A 26482-nucleotide genomic window follows, 5' to 3' on the forward strand; every position below is an offset into this window, starting at 1 on the left:
TATCATTTTTATTGCATAAATATGCAAAGAATAAATTTTAGAAAATTATAGTTTTTTTAATTGTAACAGTCACTTGAAATAAAATATTTTTTAATTTTTGTGTAGACTAACACCAGGTCACCATTTTAATGTTACTGTCGAATTGGTGACTTTTTGGTATTAAGTGTAGTACAACGCTTATTATATATAAATATATATAAATAATAAAATAATCAATTATTACCTTAATTATTACCTTAATTAGATCTAAATGTTCCATTAACAGTATTCAAAGCATAACCAAATTACTTTTTTATAATACTGTTACCACCTCCCTAAAGGTATGTGTGACCACTACAGTTGATGAGGTTTACAGTTGACCACTCTTTTTTTTTTTAATTATTGTCTCTGTCAACTCTAAAACTTTAAAACATTTAAGGAATGTGCTAGTGGAGATTGGTACTATCTAGGGTGTAGCAGGGATTGAATGTGAATGTTATTTATGATCTGAAGGCTCTATCACTTCATCATTAACACATTAATTATATTGTGTTTATACCAGGGATGCGGATTTCCAAAAGGACTCCGGCTTTATAACTTTATATTTTTATGGTCTCTGGTGTCCAGAAGCTCTAAACATGTTGGTGAATTAATGCTATAATTAATATAAGACCTGCTATAAGAAAAAAAGTTTTGATATTTAATTGACTTGGAACTTATTGTTTTTAAGCCCGGAGTCCTGGAGTCCGGGAGTCCTTGCCACCATTATACCTGAGGTTCAAAAATTGATTGTTTTTCTGACCTATAAGTCTTGATTTTTTCCCCATTAGTAGCGCGTAAGCTTTCTTATATTTTTAAAGCTCCTGGATACCAAAAACTAGAAAGAAATAAACTTTTTGTGACTTTCAAATCCGGAGTCATTTTTGGGACTCCACATCCCTAGTTTATACTACACTACTACCATGTTGTGTCCAGATAAAAGGAAATAATAAAAAAAAGTTTGAACTATTTTATTCTTGCTAACTTTAAAACTGATATAAATATATTATTGAATGGCAACACTCTTTCCTCGTCTTCTACTTTATGTTTACTTAAATTATTTTTTACTGCTGACCTCTCATAGAAACTATATATCTAATCTATTGTAAAGTTTGTATCTTTTTATTGTGTCAGCCATTTTCTTACTTGACTTCTATGAATTTATTTATATTTGGGCTGATTTTATTAATGATGCTTTTTTTTTCTTCTGGCTAGGTCCAAAAATGCATTAAAAATGTTGTTGTACATACTTTAGCTGTCGAGCTAGCGTAGCTGTTTAAGCAAGGTTTGACCTCTTGTTTCATCAAATCATAGTTTTGTTTGTCTGTCATTCAATGATGTGTAATTCAGCAGTTTCACATCTTTTTACTAAAACTGTTCCTTTATGTCCCAAAAACTTTTAATTGCTTAGTTTTTTTTCTAAAACATCAATGCTTTGGAATTCTCTTCCACCATCATTGTTTCCTGACTCGCACAGTTAACTGTTTTTTCATATATTTTTTGTCAACTGTTTTTTTGCACTTTAACTCTCTTTAACTCTTTTATCCCTTTAGTTATCTCTTTAATTAACTCTTTTATCTCTTAAGTTATTTCGTTCAACTCTATTATCTCTTTAGTTATCTCTTTTAACTCTTTACTAACACTCCTAACTTTTTTTACTTTCTAGTAATTCCTGACTATAATAATAATTAAATATCCAATATGTAATTCCTGCTTCAATTGTTGTTGATGTCTTTTCAGAAATAAAAATGTTAATTATATTGTTGTTATGAATTACTGTTATGTTTTTTGTAAACTTTAACAAAATAATTACAAGAAAAACAATTTTTTTTTAGCAGTAACCATTTCTTAAATTAATAATAATTACAAGTTCTGCGAAAAATATCAAGGTTTTTTTTTTTAAACACATCGATTATATAAATTTAGTAAAATGATTTAGTTATAACTTATTTTTTCATCACTTTTTTTTTCTGAACAAAACATGTGATTTTACATTTCGTAAAATGTAATCAATAATACTCAAAATTTGGAGTAAATTGTGTGTAAGACAGAACTATGAAATCTCCATGCCACCTCAAAATGCAAGAGTGGGTCTTTATCCCTGGTTTACTTCCCAGACTAATTTAAATAATGCATGTATGCATAAAAAGTTATTTTTTTAAATAAAAATATCTTTAATCCAAACGTAAGGCTGATAAAAAATAAAAAAGGAGTCCTGAATTTAAATTTTCTTATTATATTTAAGATTCACAAAGTTTCTTATTAAATAATTTGTTTAGTTGTAAATTTCATAAGAATAAAATTAAATATGGAAAGTCAAAACTTTCAAATTATATTATTAAATTTACTAGATGAAATTCATTATATTTGGAATGTAAAAAGTATTTAAAAGCAAGTGATCAATGGATGCAAGTGATTAAGTGATCAAGTGATAGGATGGATTCAATGATAGTGATAGGATGGATTCAAAGTAATCAAAATTAGGGTGGATTAAAAAAAGATAAAAGATTATGAAATAAAGAAAATTAAAACAGTTTTATTTTTACAACTGCCACAACTGTCACATGTTTTGTAACCACAATTAAAGTTGATTTCAAATATGACTAAATTTTTTTAATGTTTAAAAAATTTTAATAAATTTTTTAAATATAAAAGTATATATAAATATAACTTTTAAATTTTCTTAATTTTGATGTTAATGTTATTTTTTTTTTTAGCAAACTGAGAGCAAAGCTTGGATTAAAACCACTTCAAGTCGGTTCAAGTTCTTCAACAGGTTGTTTTTTTTTTCCCTGCAATAATCAAGTTTTTAACACTTAGATTATATGTCTCCTATTTAATAAACTAAGCTTATGTTATTTCTTGGAAATTTTTAAAAAGTAAAAATATAGTTTTTTTAAGTTAGTGGTTTAAACTTTAATTTTTTAGGTTTTCTTTAAATTTTCATTTTAAGGTTATCAAAATCATAATAGGATTTATTATCAAAATAACACATTTAAAAATCAAAACAAACTAAGAAAGTAAATAAAAAATATTTTAAAATTTTAAACAAATAATTTTGAAAATTTTAAATATCACAAACAATAACAAACGATTTTAGAAATTGAATCAATTTTTTCCTGTTAAGTTTTATTCTAAATAAGTTTTACATGTTCAGAAAAATGATTTAGTTTGTTCATGGTGGCAAATATAATAGTAACTATATATTACAGTATTATTGTAATGTTGCTGAAAGAACAACAAATAGCAATTAAATTAAATATAATGTCTTTAATATAAATTTTTTTGTTTTTTCTATTCTTATGAGAGATTAATAAGCACACTATATATCAGCTATTGAGATGTTTTTATCTAAACGTTCCTTCAACAAATTTACCAAGGTAGAGAACACAATAAGTTTTGGAAGAAAGTTCCATGTAGCAGATATTCTGTTAAGAATAATGGTTTTTCTTAATGAACAGCTTTCTTTTATTATTTTCAAATCTAAATTTACTTAGTCTGATTTTTTCTATTTTCAGTTTGATTTCTTAACTTTTCAGCTGGTTTTATTTTTATTTTTGAAGTGGTACACCAGTTAATTAGGATTACCCCAATGATATATTTGAAACATTTAATTTAATTTCCTCATAACTGTTGAGTTTCTAGCACTGTAATGTTAAACTTTTTAAATTGTGATTCACAACTCAGATGTGAGAGAGGTTCCTTGTATGAGTTGCTCTTCTTTGAACTTTTTTAAAGAAATTTTAAATGAAAGTTCATTTTATATAAAATCTCTACATGAATATTTTTAAATTGAATGCTTTTCAAAATAACAGCAATAATACTTTTAAAATTTGACTGCTCATAAAAAGTTGATTCAGTTGTTTAAATAATTTAATCAGACCTATTTCAAAAGTTGACCAAATAAAATGTGTAAAATAGAAAAATATTTAATTAATTTATATTATTTTATATGTTAAATTATTTGTTTAATAAATATGTAAGTTTAGAAATAAAGTTTTTTTAATTGTTTTTATGAGGTTTATAATTAGCGTTATTATGTCATTTAAACTTCTTCACAAATGTCATATTAAATTCAAATTCGCTTAGTTGAAGAGAAGTCATACGAAGATAGAGAAGATGTGCACAAACCTGCTGGAAACATTAGTGTCCAACAAAGCTCAGAAAAGGTTTTTTTTTTTTAACTTTTTGAAAAATTGCTTAACAGCTCCTAATTGTTATTAATAATAAGTTTGAATTTATAAGTTTTATTAAATAAGCTAATAATATTTAAAAAAACTAAAAAACAACAATTAGATAATAAAACATTATAAAATTAAAAATTGCATCTATTTTTATTTTGAAATTTAAGTAATAGTATGTTTGTCTATATTTATATTGTTTAAATGTAGATTCGCGATAAAATGGAAGCAATTCGAGAGAAGCGCAAGATCAATCAAAAACTACTGTATAACTTTATTAAATTTGGCAGTTTATTTATTCTAGTATTATAATTATTTGAATAATTATTATAAATTATTCTTATCTAATTTTTATAAAATTATAAGATAATAATAAAAAACAAATCAAATCAAATTTTCTTAATACAAATAATAACAAGCTGATGATGTCACCAACATTATCAGCTCATAAAAATTTTAGATATATAGAATATAATTATAATTGTATGTTATAGTTGTTATTATAAGTAATTGTATTAACTTTAATATATATATATAAAACTTAAATTGCTAGTTTAGATGAGCACTCTGACATCACACTAAAATGAAAAAAGCCTGCTGCCGGGGGCTTCAGTAAATACGCCGACTGACAAATAACCTGACTCGCAGTGGAGTACTGCTACATTGACTGAGGGTTTGGAATGGGGCAGCAATCTTTTATGTCATTATTCTTCGTTTCTTTCCTACTTTTTTTGAAAATGTCGTATGCTATAAAGATAAGCAAAACTAGGGAGCAAATGCTTATCTAAACAAGCAATAGTTGATATAAATATATATATATATATATATATATATATATATATATATATATATATATATATATATATATATATATATATATATATGTATATAGATGGGTTAATTCTAAAACATTGTATGCCCATTTTACACAGTTGTGAGAAAAATGATTTTAAAAGTTTAAACTTGTATACAAATTCAAATATTTACATTTGGTTATTATTGAATAACTTAAAATGGATATATCCTCCACTCCCTATAATTTGGTAGATTGTAGAGGGCACAGAGATTGACATTTCAACATTGCCCAAATTTGGACATAAAATGTTTTAGAAATAACCCATCAATGTATGTATGTATGTGTGTGTATGTATGTATGTATGTATGTATGTATGTATGTATGTATGTATGTATGTATGTATGTATGTATGTATGTATGTATGTATGTATGTATGTATGTATGTATAATAATTTTAAAATTATTTTCCATTACCGTCTGAAGACCTAACAAACTCTTGCTATTTTAAACTCCCCTGTATTGACAAAATATCTGAACTAACAAAGCAAAGTTAAATGAATTTATTCAGAGGCATTGTAAGTCTGGTACTGAACAAGCTTGGTCGGAAAGCGGGTGCAGTCGCACTCTGAATCTGATCATGCATATAATATTTAGTTGCAACATAATTGCCATGGCTTTTTAGATGCTTTAAGAACATTTCAAAAAGCGCAAAAAAAACTTAAATTGATGGGAGACAACTGCTAAAAAATCAACTAAAAAAAGGAATGATTTCTTAATGAAGAAAAAAACTTTACTAAAACAAGATTACGTTTAGAATAAATTATTTCTGAACTTCTTTCTTTTATATTTTTTTAATAAAATTAAGCGACATAAAAAGTTATAAAAAGTAACAACTTACTATTAATGATTGTTTAGTAAAGAAACATAAGTTATTCAATTCATCAAAGCGTATAATATAATTCTTTATTTAAGTATTTATATTTTATTTCAACAAGATTCTAATAAAACTAACGGTAGTTTAATTATATGATAAATAAAGAAGTAAATATATTTTTATATAACCATTTCATGCTTTGCGTAGTTTGCAATATATAATATAAGTTTAAAATATTTAAAACAATTCTTGTTAAGTAAGATAAACCAAAGAAATAATTAAATTGTTGCGTTATTATAAAAATATTAAATGACCTTTTGTTTGACTTGTATGTTTTTGTTCTGTATGGACGGTAAATCTCTGGCGCGGTGTTCATCCACTCATTATTCACATTGTATATATTTATGATTATTTTCAGTCGCCTGTAAGTTCCTGTATGTTTATTTGATTATTAGTTTTATTAACTTTGATAGTTATTATTTTTTAAATTTTAATGAAAACGCAGTTGTTGTTGAAAGTCTTATTTTTATAAAATTGATTGTACAAACATTTTTAAAAGACTTGTATTTAAGGAATAAAACTAATCTATATTATTATTTATATGATTATTTATTAAAGTTTTTAATAAAAGTTACTCAACTTTATATAATTTAAAAAATAAAATTAAAAATTTTCTTTTTATAAAACATAGCTGAGTTTAAAAGCGCTTTGCTAATATAAAAACATTTGATTACAAAAGATTATTTACAAATAAAATTTTATGGCATATCAAAAAAGTTTTGGACATATAGAAACATACATAAATTTAAATGTTCTCAAAACATCTAAAAAGCTGTGGCCAAGTTGTCACAACTAAATATAACTTGCATGGTCAGGAATAGAGTGTGATTCCCGACCAAGCCTGCTGTAAGACTGGTATCACTTCGCTAAAAGTGACCAAGTTTTTTTCATCTAAAGATCACCTTCCTGTTGATTTTAAATCATTCATTATTTACAAATTTGTTTGTGCGGGGGATAAATCCTGTTACATATACCGAAATACTATTTTTCTATAATAAAATGATATTTGTACATTCAAATATTCAGCCCTCAGATTTAGGGTCAGCATTCACCAATGTCTACCTAACTGCCAACCTAAAAGTGTTTGGGTTGGCAAAAAATCACCATCCTTGTTTCTATGTTTTATGGTAAGCTTTTTGTGTCAAAATTTATTTTGCTGACCTGATGCCAACCTCTAACAGTTTGAGGTCGGCAATTTATTGCTGACTTTATTTTTCTAATTCCAAGGCTAAATATTTATGTATAATATATTTATATATAATTTATACATAATATTTATATATACTAAAATAATATTTTTTCAGTTTTAAAAAACTACAAAAATAACTTTAACAACTAATCTACTTTAAACTAATTTCTTTATAAGCAGTTTTTTTTTTATATTTAAATTAAAAATTTTTTTTTTTAATTTTTTTACTTTTTTACACTATTTTCACTTGCAGCAAAGTCTACATATATAGAACAGAATAGCCATAGGTGCTTCTAAGTGTACCTTTATTGATGGATACAGCTATAGGTGCAACAAGATGTACATACATTGACAGAGAGTTTTGGTTTATATGATAGTGCTTAAGCCATGCATTAATAATGACAATTAAAAAAATTGATTTTTAACTTACCTAAATTTTCATTTAAAAAAAATATGTTTTTTAATGTGACAGTTTTATGACATTTTTACACTAAACATACTGCAGCTGTGAGCAATTATGAGTGTTTATTTGATCATTATTAAATCACAGATGATTATTTAACTGTTATGAATTGTCAAAAATTTAATTTAGGCTTTTTTATTGAGCATAATATAACAGATTCATTATTTAAAATGGTTATGCTGCATAGCTGACTACAGATTAAATAAAGTAACTAACTTTCTAACTTTTCTCTAACAAGAAAATTGTTCATTCCATTAGTTACATGGCTTAAGCCATTTGACGCAGCTGTAATGTGGTCAGTAAATAAAGTGCTGGCAATGCATTGAAAATTAGGCAAGCATGATGAGGCTTGTCTTGGGAATGTGCAAAAGTTGTTGAGACAAGCCTCAAATTCTTCAATAACAGCACATTAAGTTGCTGCAGAAACAAGTGTGACTGCTAATTTACATGAAGTTTAGTAAGTTATTCATGCTTTTCACTTGTGACACAAAAAATTTCAGCGAAAACCATCATTGACAACAAAACATAAACACATAAATCGAATATATTTTGCAAAGGACCACATAACATGGAAAGAAGAGTTGTAACAAGTAGTATTTTCTGACAAAAAAGGAGTTTACTTGATGGAACAAATAGATGAAACTATTTTCATGATTTGTGTAAAGAACCAGTAGTATAGAAATAGCGCTAGATGGGTGGTGCTGATGTAAGTGTTTGGTGTGTGATTGTGTATCATGGTAAATCAGAAATTCAGTTTGTTGATGAAAAAATTAAGGCTAAAAACTTTTATTTGTTCAAAAATTTTTACAACCTAAAGCATCTGTTATTAACGTTCATACAGCTAAGTTAAGGATTCTTTTAACAAACAGTGAAATTAAAACTTTTAAATAGCCAGCTAGGTTTCCAGACCTAAATATTATTAAGAATGCTTGGGAACAGTGGTCACATATAGTGTTTGAAGGTGGTAAATTTTATAATTCACTTGTTGAATTGAAATCATTCATCACATCTGCGTGGTATACAATTAATATCTCATACTTAAGAAAGTTGTATGATTCAAAAAAATGTCAAAAGTACCCACTTTCACCATTTTTTTGACACATCATTTTTTTAAAAAGATTTTACATAATTTAAAAAAAAAATTTTACATTGTTTTTTTCTTAAATGTCTTAAAATTTTGATGCACTGAAAAAACAGTTTTTTGAAGAAAAAATTGAATTACATTCAAATTTTGTTAAATGTTGGCTGATGTTGTAAACTCCTTGCTTCGATTTACTATGAAAATTAGTTTATAAACTAATTTTCATAATAAATTTAATGTATTTTGTAATATTTTGCTTTATCGTTTTGCTTAGTGTATATACGCTATTGTGCTTATAGCTATTTCAGTCAATATATGGATGCACCTATGGCTATATCTGTTGATGTATGCGCACTCCACATCGTTTTTAACTGTATTAGTTGATGTATGCACACTTCACATAAAAATAAAAATAAAAAAATGAAAAAAAGAAAGTTATAAAAAGTAAAATGAAAAACATGAAATATAAATGTTTGCTCATGAAAAATATTATTTTTGTGGTTTTTTAAAAAAGAAAAAAATTTACAATTAATGTACTACTAAAAAAACAGGAAAAGGGACGGCTTTTTGAAAAAAAATGCTGCAAAAATTAGAAAATGTATGCTTTTCAGCATCACTCTAACAAGAAAAAGGGAAATTTATTTTAGATATATACATTTTTTTTTTCACTAGTTTAAATGTAATGTTTTTAGGTGACATTCTAAAGTTAAGGTTGAAAAATAGTCATTAAATTTGAATATTTGCTATATTAATATAATATATATTTATGTATAAGATATAATTATAATGTATAACTGTAATTATAATTATAATTATAATGTTTAACTGTAATATATTGTATAGTATTACATAATAAATTATGCAATTTTGTATAATTTTGTTACATTTAGATGTTTTAATTTTTGTAAAACCATCAATTCATTTCTCAACATGTTCAGATATCTTATTTAATATGATGTAAAAGCAGATTTATTTATGTTTTATATTTATTTAGAAAGGTGCGAGGAATAGCTGAAGATGATGATCCTGTTATTGACAGTGCTGCTGCATGGGTAGCTAAATCTCGAATCTTAGAAAAAGAAAAAGTAATGGCTGAAAAAAGGGTAAGTTTTAACTATTATATATATATAATAATAATAATAATAATAATAACAATAATAACAATAATAATAGTAATAATAATAATAATAATTTTATATATTCATTTTTTATTTTAACTTTCTATTAAAAAAAACAAATAATTTTGTTGTGTAAAAATACAAAAGAATTATTTAACAAAAAATCCAACGCTACTATGATGTATGCTAGTATCCAAATATATTGTCACAAAAACAAATTGCTATTAAATAGCCATAACCCAAATGATGAGTGTTTCCTCGCCAGATTTTTTTTCCAAGAAAAATTATAATTTTATGATTTAATTTAGCATGAAACTTGTAGTTGTAATAAAAATGTAGTTTTCATTTAAGGTGGTCGTCTAGTAAAAAAATTCTAAATTTAAAAAAAAAAGTGAATATTTTGTTATTAGTTTAAAAAAGAAATTTTTTGCTCTTTTAGAAAATATATAATTTTTAATTAAATTTTTCTAAAATTTACTCTTTCAAAGACATCTATTAAGTTTTCCCTTAGCAACGTCTTTAGCAACAATACTTGTTGGTTATTTGGGGCTAAAAATTTTAACTAAACTCGAAAAGAAAAATACTACGAAAGAGGAAGTTATTCTAAAGGAATATTTTGAAAATATTTTTTTTGGTTTTTACTGTTTATAATTTTTCATACTTAAAACATACATATCTCAGCTTCTATTTCTCATTTTTGAATGGGTTTGTTTTTCAGGGTTTGTTCATCTGTACGTAAGTTAGTATGTGAACCAGAATCAAATTAATTTTTGAAGTATTTTAGGAATTATGGGCTGGTTTTTGTTAAATTTTACTCTTTTTTCAATTCCCCAAATATGTATACCTGCCTTTATGGATTTAAAAATAATTATTTTTACTGGTTCTTATACTGCTTTTGTACATATTATGCACCAATCATATCACACCAAAGTTCACCATTTTGCAGTGCATGCACACTAGAGTTCATACAAAACTAATCTACAGATAGCTAGAACTCTTTGTTTTAAGAATATTTTTGCTGATTCGGCATTAAAAAAATATTAGTTTTAATATAAATATAATTTCTTTATGTTGAAAAATAAAATATTATTTTTCAACATATAGAAATTATATTTATTTATGTTGAAAAATAATTATTAAATATAATTTTTTTCTGCTAGATAACCACCTAAACAAAGTAAAAAAGTTTGTTCCTTATTTAAAAAAGAAAGTTAAAAAGCAAGAAAATCAAGAAGCTTTTTGAGCATGAAATTGTAGTAAAAGTAAAATTGCAGAAATTTTTCACACAAAAACACATTTGGATAGGTTCAACAATAGGTTCACCAAGAGATGAGCATGGTTATAATGGTACTAATAAAAATAGTATTAGTAATCTTACAACAATGGGATAAGCAGAAGGTTGGCAGTTAATGCAGGTCAAAGCTAAGTTTACTATGCAATTTTGGACTTTGAACAAGGAAGAAAGCATCATTAGAAGAACTTATCTAAAGATTACAGTTTAAGTTAAATTATATAGTTGAATTATATAGTTAAATTAAGTTGAATAAAAAATTTATATAGGTTTATAATGGAACCAAGAGTAAGAAAATAACACAACAAAAAGCAAAATCTTTGTTTTAAATTACTGTTCAATTTTATTTTCAGATTTTATTTTTTTACATTTTTGTTTTAATTTATTAATTTGTTAAGCAAGGTAATTATTTTTGTTGTTAAGACAATATGCAATATCCATGGAAACAATAAAGAGCATCCAAGTTTGTTGGGATTTAATTCATGCTATTTATAAAAAAATTAAATACGAAAAAGTTAATGCAAATAACTATTTTTTGCTTTAATTATTGATAATTTTTTGTCAAATTTTTTTGATTGGCAAGTTTTCATTGAACTAATTTTTGCATTGGTTTAGGCCCAAATGCTGGAAGAGCTAGATGAGGAATTCGGAGTGTCTGATATAGTTGAAGATGTTGTAGGCAATAAAAATAAGGTTGGAAGATTTAACACTTTATTTATATATTTTACATTTTATTTATTTAATTTCAATTTTTATTTCATCCATGATTTTGATTTCTAAATTTATTTTAGCAATCGTATACATCAAAAGATTTAAAAGGTCTCAAAGTTGAACATAAAGGAAAGGCATTCCAGGTTGGTCTTTTAATCTTCTTTTAATTATTAAATTTAATTCCAGGTTAGTGGACTACTTCATATAATTGTTAAAATATGTTAAAATATATTGTGTAGCTAGAAGTATTTTTCACAATAGTTTTTTCTAATTTTTAAAATTTTCTGGTTTGTTTTTTAAAAGGAAATGTAGTTTTTCAATTTTTTATATATAGAAAAAATAGTTTGTGTGTGTTTATTCGAAATAGATTAAATAATGAAAAAAAATGTATAATAATAATAATTAATTTTTTAAATTGTAGTCACTTAAGGCTACAGAGGCTACTACAGCTGAGGATGCTTCTCTTTTTTTTTTTTTTTTCCTTAAATTATTTTTACAACCCTCTCCAAAATTCCAAAACACAAATAATGCCACTGCACGAAGTCTGTCTACACAAAGAAGTATCAAAATATCAATGCAGATTTAGCTATGCATAAAAAATGTAAATGGTGATATAGATACAAATACATATGAAAGGCATTTCCTTGGAAAAATTTTTTAAAAAAATCTGAAAAACTGTCTAAGTTGAAGTTTAAAGTTCTTTTTTTTAAGTGTGCTTAATATATTAAAGCAGTGCCAATCAAAATCTGTTTAAGTAAGTGCGTATTATGACTTGAGTTATTATTTTATTTAATGCAGCGTTTTACTCTTTATTGATTTATTCATGTGCAAGATTTAAAGAAATATAAAGCTGCTTTTTTCCTTTATGAATTTTATTCTCCATCAATAAATTGACAAAAAAAGCAAATTGTAACATATATGAGAAAAAAAGTATGACATTAAAATCAATACCTTAATCATAATGAATAAATTTTAGAAAGTTTCTAAACAGAGAGTCCTATATTATTTTCATTTTAAGGTTTTTTAATAGATTTTGTCATTTGATAACAACTTTTTAATAAACAATGATGACATTTTCAATATTGATTATTGTTAGTCAAGGTGTGAAGTAATATGATTGTAGCATTTAGTTTTATAGTTGATGCAGCAGTTGTTGTAGCAATTGATGTTATAGTTGATTTTATAGTCGATGCTATAGTTGATAATATATTGTGATGATATTGATTTAAGTCATTATTTTTTAAGAATTTCTTTTTAAAAAAAAACTTTTTATTTTAAATAAAGTTTCTATTATAGGATGGGGAAGTTGTACTTACTTTAAAAGATAAAGGAATCCTAGATGAAGACAATGAAGATGTTTTAATGAACATCAATATTCAAGAAGAAGAAAAGGTTGTCTTTAATTAGTGAAAGCTTGTAAAACCAGCTAAAAAACGGTTTTATTATGTTAATAATTTTATTTGAATACAAAAATTTATGTAAATAAATATTAGAAATTATTTCAAGGGTATGTCATAAAAAAATCAGATATTAGATAGTTATGTAACTAGTCTTTGTTTTATTTGCAACTTGTGAAAGTTTCATTTATAACTTATGTTTTATTTTTAACTTGGGTGAAAGATAAGCTTATAAGGTTATAGATATTATAAAACTCTAGACACTTTAACAAGCTGTTAGGCCATGTTAAATAAGTAAAAATTGAATTAGCTTTTGTTTACTTAAGGCTAAGAAAAATGTTTATAATCGTACGCATAAACCTGGTTACAAAGCTTATGATGAAGTAGACGATGACACAGGATTGGTAATTGTTTTTATTTAATTTTTGTTTTATGATATTTAAAAATATTTATAAAGTATAATGGTAACAAATTAGAATATTTAATTTTTAGTTAAAAATAAAAGGTGTGCTTGATAAATATGACGATGAAATAAGTGGAGCAAAGCAAGAGTCTTTTAGACTAGGTTTGTTAACTATTACAATTGTTTTAGTTTTTAAAAGTGATTTAAGTTTTTTGTAGGATCTTTTTATTTTATCTTATTTTATATAAGATTTTTTTATAGGGTTAAAGCTAATCCTTATGAATGACAGTAACAAAACAGATTAAGATTAACATATTAGAGTTTAAATAACAGATGAAACATTGTTATAGAACAAATAACAGTTTCAAGACGTTTTTTATTAAACTCAGCACCACCTTAATTAAATCTCTAATTGAACCTATGAATGAGTTATTTATTATTAACTATTTTAAGTAAAAAAGTTTTTACTTTTTTACTTGTGGTGGTTAAACACAAAAAAAAGATCTGAAAAATCTGAAACATTTAAAATAGTGAGAAAATGCTTGAAATATAAGAAGTGCTTTAGATAACAGAAAATGATAGTATCTACTCTACTACTAAATGATAGTATCTATTCTACTGCTGACTTGTTAACCATTATGACATAAATGTTCGATGGTGCATTAGATGGAAGCGGTGAGGCAAGAAATATTGCTCCTAGCATATCAAAGGCTTTTAATAGAGTCTGCCCATATGGTTATCTTCGTAAGACTGTATCTGGGTGTTTCTGGATCATCTTCGTAAGGGTGTATCTTTATAGGGTGTATCTGGGTAAGTTTTTAAAGTTATTGGATTATTCCTTTTTAGTTGCAGTATTCAATGGATAACATTATTCTTCATTTCAGGCTTCTGGGATATTGTAATGTTTTATTTTTTTTTCTGTATTAATAAATCTATATTAACAATTTTCCTAATAATCTTACCTCTAAAGTTTTTGCTGATGATACTACTATATACTAGTGTGATGCTATTTTTTGTTTTCTCATTAAACCTTTTCTATAACACAAGTAACTGTATTTTAAGAACAAGTTAATAAAAAATAATTGTTTTTAATAATTTGTTTCTAATAATTTGTTAGGTCAAATAAATTTACTTTAGAGAAATCAGACAAATTACTTATTAGAATTATTGGAGAGTTTGTATGATATTATATATTTTTAAATTAGCAGAAGTTAACAGTTTGTATAGTATAAAATTAACTTAATTATTATTGGTAAATTAGAAATAAAGTCATTTTAATCAATTTCTATTTTAGTATATTCTATATTCAAAATCTTTCGCTATTATTTGCTGTTATGCAAATAATAGCAAAAGATTTTAAGCAGCTCTGGAATACATAATTTAGCTTGCCATCAATATCCAGAGCTGGCATCACAAAGAAGTTGAATAAACTTGTGTATGCCTATAAAACATGTTTGAAGAGAAAATTTACAAAGGATTTTCTTATAGTGTTTGATATCCTCAACAAAAATATAAAAATAAAGACAGAGAACTTTTATGATCATCAAATGGATAATAAAAAGAGTTGTGTATCAGCCATACAGTTGTTGAGCAACCTGCTAATATGCAGTTGAAAGCAAAAAACGTGGATCTTGATTATATAAAGCAATTTTAAACAAGTTCAAGCTCTTTTTTTTTTTCCAGCCATTGTTAGAACTGACCAAAAGAAAGCTTAAATCTAAAATTTTTTTTTTTTTAATATATTTACTTTATTTTTGGTTTAAGGCAATGCCAATTGCTATTATGTGCACAAAAGCTGTTATCTCAACCTACAAAAAAGCTAGAGTAACTCACTTATTAAGTTATTTTCATGAAGATATTTCCACTCTACATCAATCTGCTTTTCTTAGAGCTGGTAAAAGGTTGTGAGTCACTACTCTGGTTAAACCTAAAACAGTTTTGTCTATTCAATCATCTTTTATCTTATATTTTGATGGGATAGCTATGGCACCATATAATTATGGTATAAAGAAAGTGGAATGTATGGTCATTGCTCTTCAGTCAGAGGGATCAATATTTTGCTACATTTGTCTCAAAACACTAGATACTAAAAAAACCTCCAAAAATCTAGCAGTTATAATATAATAATAATAAAGGAAGTATTGTTATGAGTATGATGTTGTTCATAAAATACCTCTTATTATTTGCGACACCTGCTCTGTCAATATAAGTTAGTAAAATTTTGTATTATTTATTTTTAAATACATTTGATTTAATAAATATTTACATTTTATTTAAGGTGGATCTTATGGTTGTGATGACAGATATTATGATGGATCTTATGATATTCAATTTTTTTAACAGTTTAACAGTTCGGCAAATATCAATGATATGTATGGATTGTATATCCATTTTATTGTTTTTTTTCCAGGTTATTCATTGCCTTTAGGCACTACATGGGTACTAATATTTTATCAAAACTGGACCTGCCAAACAAACTGCCACGTTCTCACTCAGCAAGGTGGAACAGCAGAGCAATTTAGGTCTTACTTTCTAATCCCTAAAAAGAAACAGTCACTGAAAGAAATAGTAAAGTTATTTAGCTGTTATTGCTCACAAGCATGGTTAAAAACAAAGGGGGAACCCAGTTGGACAAACCTGAAAGAAACCACATTAAGCTGCATTCAATATGAAGAAGCTATGAGCAAACATCTTTGGAGTCGAAGTCTCATTCAAAAATTTGCAAAAATGAACAAATCAAGTAGCTGAAAGAGTGCTCCAAGCTATAAACATCTGATGTAAATGGGCTATAAACATCTGATGTAAATGGGCTATAAACATCTGATGTAAAAGTCTCATGATGATCATGAGAGACTTTTTTTAACTGAAATGTTTATTAAAAAGCCTAACCAAAAATAGTTTAACTTTATTATTTATTTTTAAATCATAATTTTAAAATAACTTGTCTGATATGTTACCATAGCTCATAAAATTAATTGCAGTTTGATTCAAATAAGTATATAATTGTTAAATAGTCAATTTTTTTAATTTATTAAATTTTTTAAGAGATTTTATCTTGAATTTTTTTTTTATTGAAATAAATCAATTGATCGCAATATAAATTTTTATAAAGTAATAATAAAAAAAAGTTCAAAACTAAAATATTAAAATGAAAACAAGTGTTCATTTGTATATAAAAAATGTGGTCAAAATAAACAAACCACAACAACAAAATTAAGAAACCGTAATAATAAAAAATTTACAAAACATACACAAAAAAATACAAAACGAAATTAATATTTTGTTAACAATACTTTAGCTTTTAAGCATTCATTAATGCGATCCGGCATAGAATTGCTTAAATTCTGAGTTGATATCTTTTAGTTAAATTTTATAATATTGTGGTCTTATCAAGACTAGAAATTCACTATGCAATTGAGATCTGGATATTTGGTAGGCAAAGACTTGGTTTTAATATTATTTTCCTCAAATCATTGCTTGCAAATCTTAGCAGTATGACATGAAACATTATCTTGTTGAAAGAAAATTTCCATGTCTTTTCGGACATTGATGACAATAGAAGGCATTAAATAGTCCAATATGTCTAAGTAATCTTTGAGAAGCCTTCTGTTGAATAAATTGAAGCAACTGACATCTTAATAGTATATGTAGGCTCAGATATCACTACCTTGTTTTGTTTTATGTATAGAACAATATGGGTCCATTTTTATGTGGTGTTCTTTTCAGCATTAGTCAGTTTTTCTTGAATCAACCTCAACCATCATTTCATCACTGAAAAGAACATTGTGCCACATGCTCTTAGACCAAATTTTGTGAGCTAAACAGTTTTTCTTGTTTTTTCATATTTTTTTCAATAAATGTGGTTTTTTGAAAGCAGCTTGCCACTTGTAATTGTGTTTTTGTAGTTCTCTCCTTATTATTCAAGCACTGCCAACAACACAATAAGTTTCTTGCCATTTTCAACTGAGATCAGTAGATGCTTTCTAATTTTTTTCACTATGGAAATAAGAGAATGTTCATTTTTTTAATTTAAAATTCTGGGTTTTCATGTAGGCGGAGGATTTTCAGTTGTATTGTATTCATGATATCAGTTGGTTATTCTGTTAACCATTGCATGTGTTGTCTTTATATTTTTTGCAATTTCTCTCATTGAGATGTTTTGTTCATTCATGATTTTACACTTTGTCATGTTATCAATAGTTTTTCCAGTCATTTTGATCTTGTAGTTAATTAGATGTAATGGTGTAGTTAATTTGTTGTTAAAACCAATAAAACTTTGAAGAAAGTTTAAAAAAAAGAGTGGATTGTTATTTTGGCCATGATAATTATTTTAGATTACGAGATATTTGTTATAAAAAAAAGTAACTAGCACATTGATTCAAGTTTTTATAAATATCTTATATATATTTGAAAGAAAATATTATCATCAATTAACACTTTCTATATTTAAAGAGTCAAACAGTCATTGATTTTTTACCAATCAAAGTCGACCGATATCAAAAAAAACAAAACATACTGGATTATTATTAATAGCTAATACTTTATATATATGTGTATTTGTATATATATATATATATACATATATATATATATATATATATATATATATATATATATATATATATATATATATATATATATATATATATATATATATATATATATATATATATATATATATATATATATGTATATATATATATATATATATATATATATATATATATATATATATATATATATATATATATATATATATATACATATATATATATTAGTAGAAAATCACTTAACAAAATTTTTTTCCATTTAACACTGTGTTTCATCAACAAAGATTCATCAGAAATGGATGATCAAATTAATAAAACTTCAATTTATACCAAAAATTAAATTACAGGAAGTTGCAAATGTCTTAACTACTGTAAATTTTCACACATTTGTGGAATTTGCTGACACTATTATAAAAAGAATTCTTTAGAAATGATTACTTATGCTATTTTTTTTAAATGTTTTTTTAAAAAGGGTAGTTAATGTAAATATTATTTGAACTCATTTATTTTTATAGTTTTTTAGGAGAAACTTATTTTCGTGCCTACATTTAGAAATTAATTCCGATCTTTTGTTTAATAAGCATTCTTGATTTGCATGTGTAATTATTTCAAATTTTTCTTGTAGGCATAGTATGCATTTTTTAGAAATATTGTTATATGCAGGCGCTGTTTTAAGGATAGACCAATTCAGTATAAAATCATCAATATTTTTGTCTTTTAATTCCCATTTATATTTTGACAGCATGGTGTCTTTTAAATACTTTTTATTCTTGAAAGATTGCTTATGATTGGCAAAACGTTTTTTCCATTCACCCTCTGTTATGCCAATATATTGTTTATCAGGTACATTCTTAGAGGAAACAACACATTTATATACCACATTTTTTGATAAACAACTTCCACTCATTGGACAATTGATTTTTTGTTTACAATTACAATTTTGTGTAGTTTTTTCATTTAGGATTTCTTTTTTGTTTAACAAAGCCTTATTGTGACCTTTTATAATTCTTTCCATATTTTTTGTGCAACTGTAGCTAACTTTAATTATATTTCGATTAAAAATTTTATGTAATTTATTAGATCGCGGGAAATGCTTACACTGCAACACATTTTACACTGTGTTTCATCAACAAAGATTCATCAGAAATGAATGATCAAATTAATAAAACCTCAATTTATACCAAAAATTATATATGTATGTATGTATGTATGTATGTATGTATGTATGTATGTATGTATGTATGTATGTATGTATGTATGTATGTATGTATGTATGTATGTATATATGTATGTATGTATGTATGTATATGTTTTAAACCCTAAGTTTATTTTAGATTCATCAGGAATAGCAGATTTAGAAGGTGAAACAGGTTTAGAGAAAATTAGAAAAACATTGAAAGCGCAACAGGTATGTCAGTTTGGTATTGCTTTTTGGAAAAAAAGATAGTTTAATAGATTTTAACTGCTTATAAAGTTTAGTTTATTAAATTATATACGTCTAAAATTACATTTTAAATAAATTTATAGAAGTTTATTTAATATTTTTTAGGTATCATTAGAATCTGATGCTCTTAAATTGGCCCGGGACTATTTTACTGAAGAAGAAATGGTGAGAAATTATTAAGTAAAATGTAACAGATAAAAACAGGCTAAAAAAGTAACCACCAATAATAAAACCCATATAATATCTCAAATCCTATATATATATATATATATATATATATATATATATATATATATATATATATATATATATATATATATATATATATATATATATATATATATATATATATATATATATATTTTTATTAAGATAAAGTTCAAAAAGCCTAAAACAAAAGTACGCAAAGTTGTTCGCAAAAGGCAAATACTGAAGGTATTGTAGTAGTTTGTTCTTTTATTCGCTTCGCTAAAATGAATTTTACATTTTGTATATTTATAATATATTTAGGCTGATGACCTACTTAAACTGGATTTGGATTCAGTAAAAGACAGAGGTTCTAGGTACTTTATAGTAATAATAATTTTAAATATTTTATTCATAAAGTAATTTGTCCTTCTGCATCTTTTTATTTATCTTTTCAAATAACATTTAAATTTTTTAAAATGTTTTTAATCCTAATATTTTCAAATATAAAATGAAAGTTATTATATGCTAGGAAATTAAAAAATTCATTAAAGAATTCTTCAAATTCAAACACTGAGCAGGTAAAAAAAACTTATTTTTAAAGTTTCATTTTATTTACAAGTTGTTAAGTAACAAGATTAATATAATTGGTTTTTCGTTTTTATTTGGTTACTTTTATACCTTAAAACTGTTGGTATCTTGGTTGCTTCTTTTTTTTGCTATTGTTTTTATTGTAAAATTTTTTATATTGCTACGATTTCAATGTATAAATAAGTATATGACAAGTAGCAAAGAGCTTTTATTATCTTGAAATGATTCTAAAGGAGTTTGATAGTTTTTGTTTCATAAAAAACAGTAGAAAATAAGTTTACAAAACAAACTCACTTAATGGAAGCATGGTGATTTGAATGAAAACAGAGGAAGTTGTGGAAATTTTCATCTGCAAAGTAATCAAAAATTAATTACGTTTATTGTTTACATTTAAGTTATGTATATTTAAATACAGTTAATACAATATAATGTAACATATATTTACATACAGTCAAGCCATGGACATATAGCCATGAAAAAAACAAAACTCTTCTAAAATATTTCCTCTATTTTGTTAAACAACTTGTCACATTTATGATCTTCTAGATATACCAGCTTTGATTTTTTTCTTTCCAAAGAGAATTCGGTCAATTGTGGCCAGTTATTATTTGTGTATGTCATGACTGTCTAGAGATAAAGTCTGACTGTCTAGAGATTATGAACACAAAATTTTTTTATAAAATTGCTTTCCAAATTCATCTGTAGTTATCAAATTCAGCAAATTTTTGACACTGGTGTGGTTCTATTTGAGATGCACAGAGTGAATAATAGAGAGAGACATGAAGTATTTTTGTTACATACATAGGTAGTTATTTCTGTTACACTGCATTTTACTTTGGTTACCTTGAGCATTAAACAGAAGAGCCGCATTGTTGCAGAAGCAACAAGTCTGTCTTGATACTGAAGAAGTTGAAAAATGTTTTGTGGCATTTTCTCTGATCTGTGACTTGCATACTGTTATTCAACAAGTTTCATTGCTTGAGGCTGAATGTCAGAAGCTCAGCATTGGAATAATGATCTATAATCAGATTGCTGACATCTTTTGTGTCAGAGAAGTATAGTCTTCTTTCCTCATTTTTTTTTATTTTTTTTTATTTTAGTTATTTAAGTGCTCCAAGAACTCCTTACAGTCTAATCAGAGAGTACCACGAAAAAGCATTTAACTAGGAAGTTCATGCCTCCTTCCATACTAATATTCCATACCAATAATGCATATATGACAAGAGCCAGCTTTGAACCACAAGCCTCCAATTCTAAAGCCTGATCTCTAACCATTACACCACGGCTTCTATTTTCATTAGTAAAATTTTAATATGAATTTATAATATCTTTCTTACTTTGTGGTTTGCTACTATCTACTGAAAATGGCCGGTATCTCTTTTTTTTTTTAAGGCGAGGGGTGAGGCTGTTAGGGTTAGTATGGTAGTTGAGCAATTGTTAAGAAAGTGTCTGGATAAATGATTAGAGGTATATATTTTGCCAGTGGAACATTTAGTAGGATCCATTATGCAGAAGTAGCAGTTGCTTGTTGGTCAGTCTGTTGCCACCAAGTTCACTGGATAGCAAACTTCTTGTCTCCTTTTTTTCTTTTATACCAACCTGTAACATAACTGATAAAATCAAATATATTAATTAAAAACAAAAAAATTTACATATTACTTGATGCAGGATATTAATATAGAACATATTTTACTATAATATATTGATATATGTGAATATTTTATCAATTGTAACTCCAGTACAAAATTAAAGTTATTCAAATTCTACAGCATTGCTATATAAGTCGCAAATGCTTACCTTTAAGAGTTTACTTGCGTTATTTTATTGCAATATTTTAATATAAAATAAGATGCCCAAGTTGCCTTAACCCTAATTGGCATGCCAAAGTATGCTTTGTATGCCTTATATTTATACACATGCTTTCATAGAACACTTTTTTGCTCTTTATAGATTATCCACACTGGTAGTAAAATAAGTTTGCTAAGTGCAAATTTATGAATAATTATACACATACATGTACTGCCCACTGGATACAACCTCTTGGTGCCACCCAAATTAAATTGTTTTTAACTGTCTTTCATTATTTACTCATTTCATTATGACTCAGGAATAACATAAACCATTGAATCATTTATCCTTTAATACTTGCTATATTGTTATATATTGTTATATATAACAGTTGTAAAAGTTTATTAAAAGTTTTACAGACTTCTTAACAGTTCAAGAATATTTTAGAGAACGACTCAGTATTAAATGCAATTTCAGAATTTTATTAAAAATAAATAAGTTTCAAAATTATACCTTAATAATCACCGACAAAGTTGTTGTAAAACAACAGCTTATTTCTACATGTTTTAGTTATAGAAGATTAGGAAAAAGTGCTTTGGACCAGGAATAAAATAAAGATTGTTATGTGTAATTAATGTGGTACATCTCTATAATGTTAATTTTTTTTATATAAAAACTTGTAATTATTATATCTATAGCTTGTGTTGTGCTTGGCAAGAAAATGTTTCACTTTTTTAGTGTGTGGTTCTTTATGTTTCTTTGAATCATTTTTAATTATATTATTTTTAGTGAAGTTGGTAAATTTTTATATAGTCTATATCAGGGATGCGGAGTCCTAAAAGGACTCTGGTTTTATATCTCTATTTTTTCCAAGTCTCTAATGTTCAGAAGCTCTAAACATGTTTGTTGACTTATGATCTGCTATAGCAAAAAACTTCATGAGATTTAATGACTTGAAACTGTCTGTTTTTAAGCCCGTCCTGGAGTCCCGGAGTCCTTGCCGCCATTATACTTAAGGACTCCGGGTTCCAAAAATGATTGTACCTCTAACCTAAAATTCCTATTTTTTTCCTATTAGTAGTCCATAAACTTATTTATATTTTTAGAGCTCCTGGATACCAAAAACTAGGATAAAGTAATCTTTTTGTGACTTTCAAATCCGGAGTCCTTTTTAGGACTCCGCATCCCTGCTCCGTATTTATAATATGCATTTACTAATAAACCAGGAAAAATAAGATATACATGATTATTATCAGACTTTTAGTAGCTTAGTAGACTTATAATAACTTAGTAACTTAGTAGACTTATAATAACTTGGTAAAAAAAATGATTAATTTTTAATCTTTTTTTTTTTTTGAGATCATTTTTTAAGATTTTTTTTATGAGGTCATTGTTTTTTCCATTTGTGCAAACAGTATAAATTTTGAAAAAATGCCTCAAAACTTGTTTTAGTGATAAACTTTTCACATATATATATATATATATATATATATATATATATATATATATATATATATATATATATATATATATATATATATATATATATATATATATATATATATATATATATATATATATATATATGAAAAAGATTTTTTTTAAGTTTTACATATATGAGAAAATATTTTTCTTTGATGAAAATGATTTTATCATTAGATTGATTTAATTAATTTGTTCTGCTCTTTAATATTTTAATTACAAAGGAAAGATCTAACAATTTGTTTCATAAATTAATGAACTTCTTACTTTGATTATGTTATAATTCAAAATATCAAAGATGATTGCAAAATTAATTACCACTCAATGTTTCATTGACTTTCTCTATATTTTAGACTCAGTTTTGATATTTTTATTAGATTAAAAAAAAATTAAAATATATGTAAGAATAATTTTCGTTGAAGTAAATAGTAATCAATACTTAATTAAATTTGTTTTAAAAGCATGCAATACAAAGATTGCATATAAAATGAAGTAATTGTTCTATAAGAAAGTGATATCTGGAATGATATCATGAGATATTTGGAATGATATCAGGTGAATTCTGGAATCAGTTATGCAAAAAATGTTGTCATACAAATTTGTTAAAAAACAATTTTTTTAAAACTGGTTGATATTGAATACATTTTTTAATATTCTAAATTATGACATATATGTCATTAAGAAATTAAAAAGGAAAAAACAACATAAATACCTTACAATATTAGCAAAAGATCTAAATTCATAAACACAAAATTAAAAAACCAAGCATTTATATATAAAACAAACAAGATCATTTAATTGAAAAGATAACATCGACAATTTTGTTTTAAGTTGTTTGACAAGAATTTGTCTTATGACATAAAATAAATGAAAAGTTTTTCTGTTTATATTGATTAATGATTTTTGTGGTAAGTTTGGTTCTTTTAAATTGTTTTAAACTTCTTTTCTAATGTTTTTATAAAAGAACTCATATTGTTTAACTGCTTTAAGATTCAAGTCGCAAATTGATAGACCTGCGCTGCAAACCTGCAACGTTTTATCGAATCAAAACACAATATGTACACAGAGTAGTTTTACTGCATTCTGTTTACTGCATTTCTAGTTTATTCAGTCATTATATTAATTTTTTATTAGCTTTTAATTTTATTAGATCTAATTATTGTTTTACTTTGTAAATTTAACCAAAATATCAAACTGGTGTTTTTAGGACATGGAAATAACCCCAATAATTCCAGATGAGCTAGGTAAGTTTTTGTTTTAAACTTTTTGTTTTAAAATGTAAATTTTTTTTTTCAAATACATGTCACTAGAATTACAGTTTACTTCAGTAAAAAAATTTTTTTTTTCTTTCTGAAAAAAGTGTCTGGATTTAAGTAATTATTTAAATCTTTTTTAGGTACTTGTTTAAATATTTTTTGTAAGATAATATTAGGGATCCATTAAATATTCAAAGATCCCAACTGACCGTGAAAAAATTTAATGGATCACTCATATTATCTTCTGAAAATTTTTTCAAAAAAATGTTAGCCTAGTACTTAAAAGAAGTGAAATTTCTAAAAGTTTTGATAATAGCAATCATATTTAATGAAATTTTCTTTTAACAAAATAAAAAAAAAACACTTTGAAAAACTTACCGTTTTAAAAAATTGTTGAAAATCAATTTTTAGGTAGTTGGTAAAATGTAAACTGCGAACCGGTAAAATGCGAACATTTTTGCAAACCATAGTTCTATTGGTTGTTAATGATGTAATGTTTTTCATTTTCTGTTTGCTGTTAAATTGTTTATTTTACTATATATTTTATGAACTTCAATCAGAAACATAAATTATATTTAATTTAAAAGAAATACAATCTAATTTAAATAAAGTATATTAAATTACATTATATTTAATTTAAATTAAAAAATTGACAAGCAAACGTTTTTTTAAATATCATAATTGTAGTGGTCATTAAAATATGTCTTGGTTCGCAAAAAAGTTTGCATTTTACCAGCTCGCAGATCACAGTTCACATTTTACCAACCTCATTGTTATGCAATAAAATCTAAAATAGTTATATTCAAAAATTATAACTATTTTTTATATTTTTATAAAATTTTGCTCTTTTTGAATATCAAGTTAACATACATTTGAAAAAATTTTTGTAAGATAATTTTAGGGACCCATTAAATATTTAAGGGTCAATTTGGAAACATAAAAAAATTTTTTATTCAAAAATTCTTATATCATCTTTTACAGGAAATAAAAGAGAATCATATATATATATATATATATATATATATATATATATATATATATATATATATATATATATATATATATATATATATATATATATATATATATATATATATAGATCTATAGTTTGTTGTCTTTGGGAAGAGCGGAAGGAAAAAAGTGATTCTTACGCCAACACATACGTCACTTTTAAATACTTGTGACTTTCGTCCAACATTTTCGTGTTGGACGAAAGTCAAAACCATTAATTTAATTAAAAATTAATCGTTATATAAAAAAACCACAAAAACGCAAATTTAATTGACCAGAATAATTTTAAAAACATTCTGAATGTTTTTAAAACATTCTGAATGTTTTTAACAACATAAACAATGTTTTTATTTTTATTTTTTTTAATAAAATGTTTCTATTTTTATTTTTTTTAATAAATTTTTTTTATTTTTATTTTTTTTACTGTAAATCATGCGCGGAGTGTTGCTACATCGACTATCTTATAGCCTGACTCGCAAGGGAGTGCTGCTACATCGACTGACAAATAGCCTGACTCGCAAGGGAGTGCTGCTACATCGACTGACAAATAGCCTGACTCGCAAGGGAGTGCTGCTACATTGGCTGACAAATA

At 25.2% G+C, this 26482-nt stretch overlaps 1 protein-coding gene across 1 annotated transcript in view; it reads left to right on the forward strand.

Moving 5' to 3' along the window:
• LOC100212671 (U4/U6.U5 tri-snRNP-associated protein 1) overlaps nt 1-26482 on the forward strand; it is a 60175-nt gene that overhangs the window by 7226 nt on the left and 26467 nt on the right. Inside the window, exons 3-17 of the mRNA XM_065800399.1 lie at nt 2736-2794; nt 4108-4187; nt 4410-4465; nt 9657-9765; nt 11687-11764; nt 11863-11925; nt 13079-13174; nt 13506-13583; nt 13672-13744; nt 19467-19540; nt 19682-19741; nt 19949-20011; nt 20087-20139; nt 20295-20343; nt 24831-24867. Of these exons, the coding sequence (XP_065656471.1) occupies nt 2736-2794; nt 4108-4187; nt 4410-4465; nt 9657-9765; nt 11687-11764; nt 11863-11925; nt 13079-13174; nt 13506-13583; nt 13672-13744; nt 19467-19540; nt 19682-19741; nt 19949-20011; nt 20087-20139; nt 20295-20343; nt 24831-24867 (1028 nt within the window). The remainder of the gene's footprint in view (nt 1-2735; nt 2795-4107; nt 4188-4409; nt 4466-9656; nt 9766-11686; nt 11765-11862; nt 11926-13078; nt 13175-13505; nt 13584-13671; nt 13745-19466; nt 19541-19681; nt 19742-19948; nt 20012-20086; nt 20140-20294; nt 20344-24830; nt 24868-26482) is intronic.

This window comes from Hydra vulgaris, chromosome 06 (genome assembly GCF_038396675.1).
Source record: "Hydra vulgaris chromosome 06, alternate assembly HydraT2T_AEP".
In the NCBI taxonomy this organism is placed as follows: Eukaryota; Metazoa; Cnidaria; class Hydrozoa; order Anthoathecata; family Hydridae; genus Hydra; species Hydra vulgaris.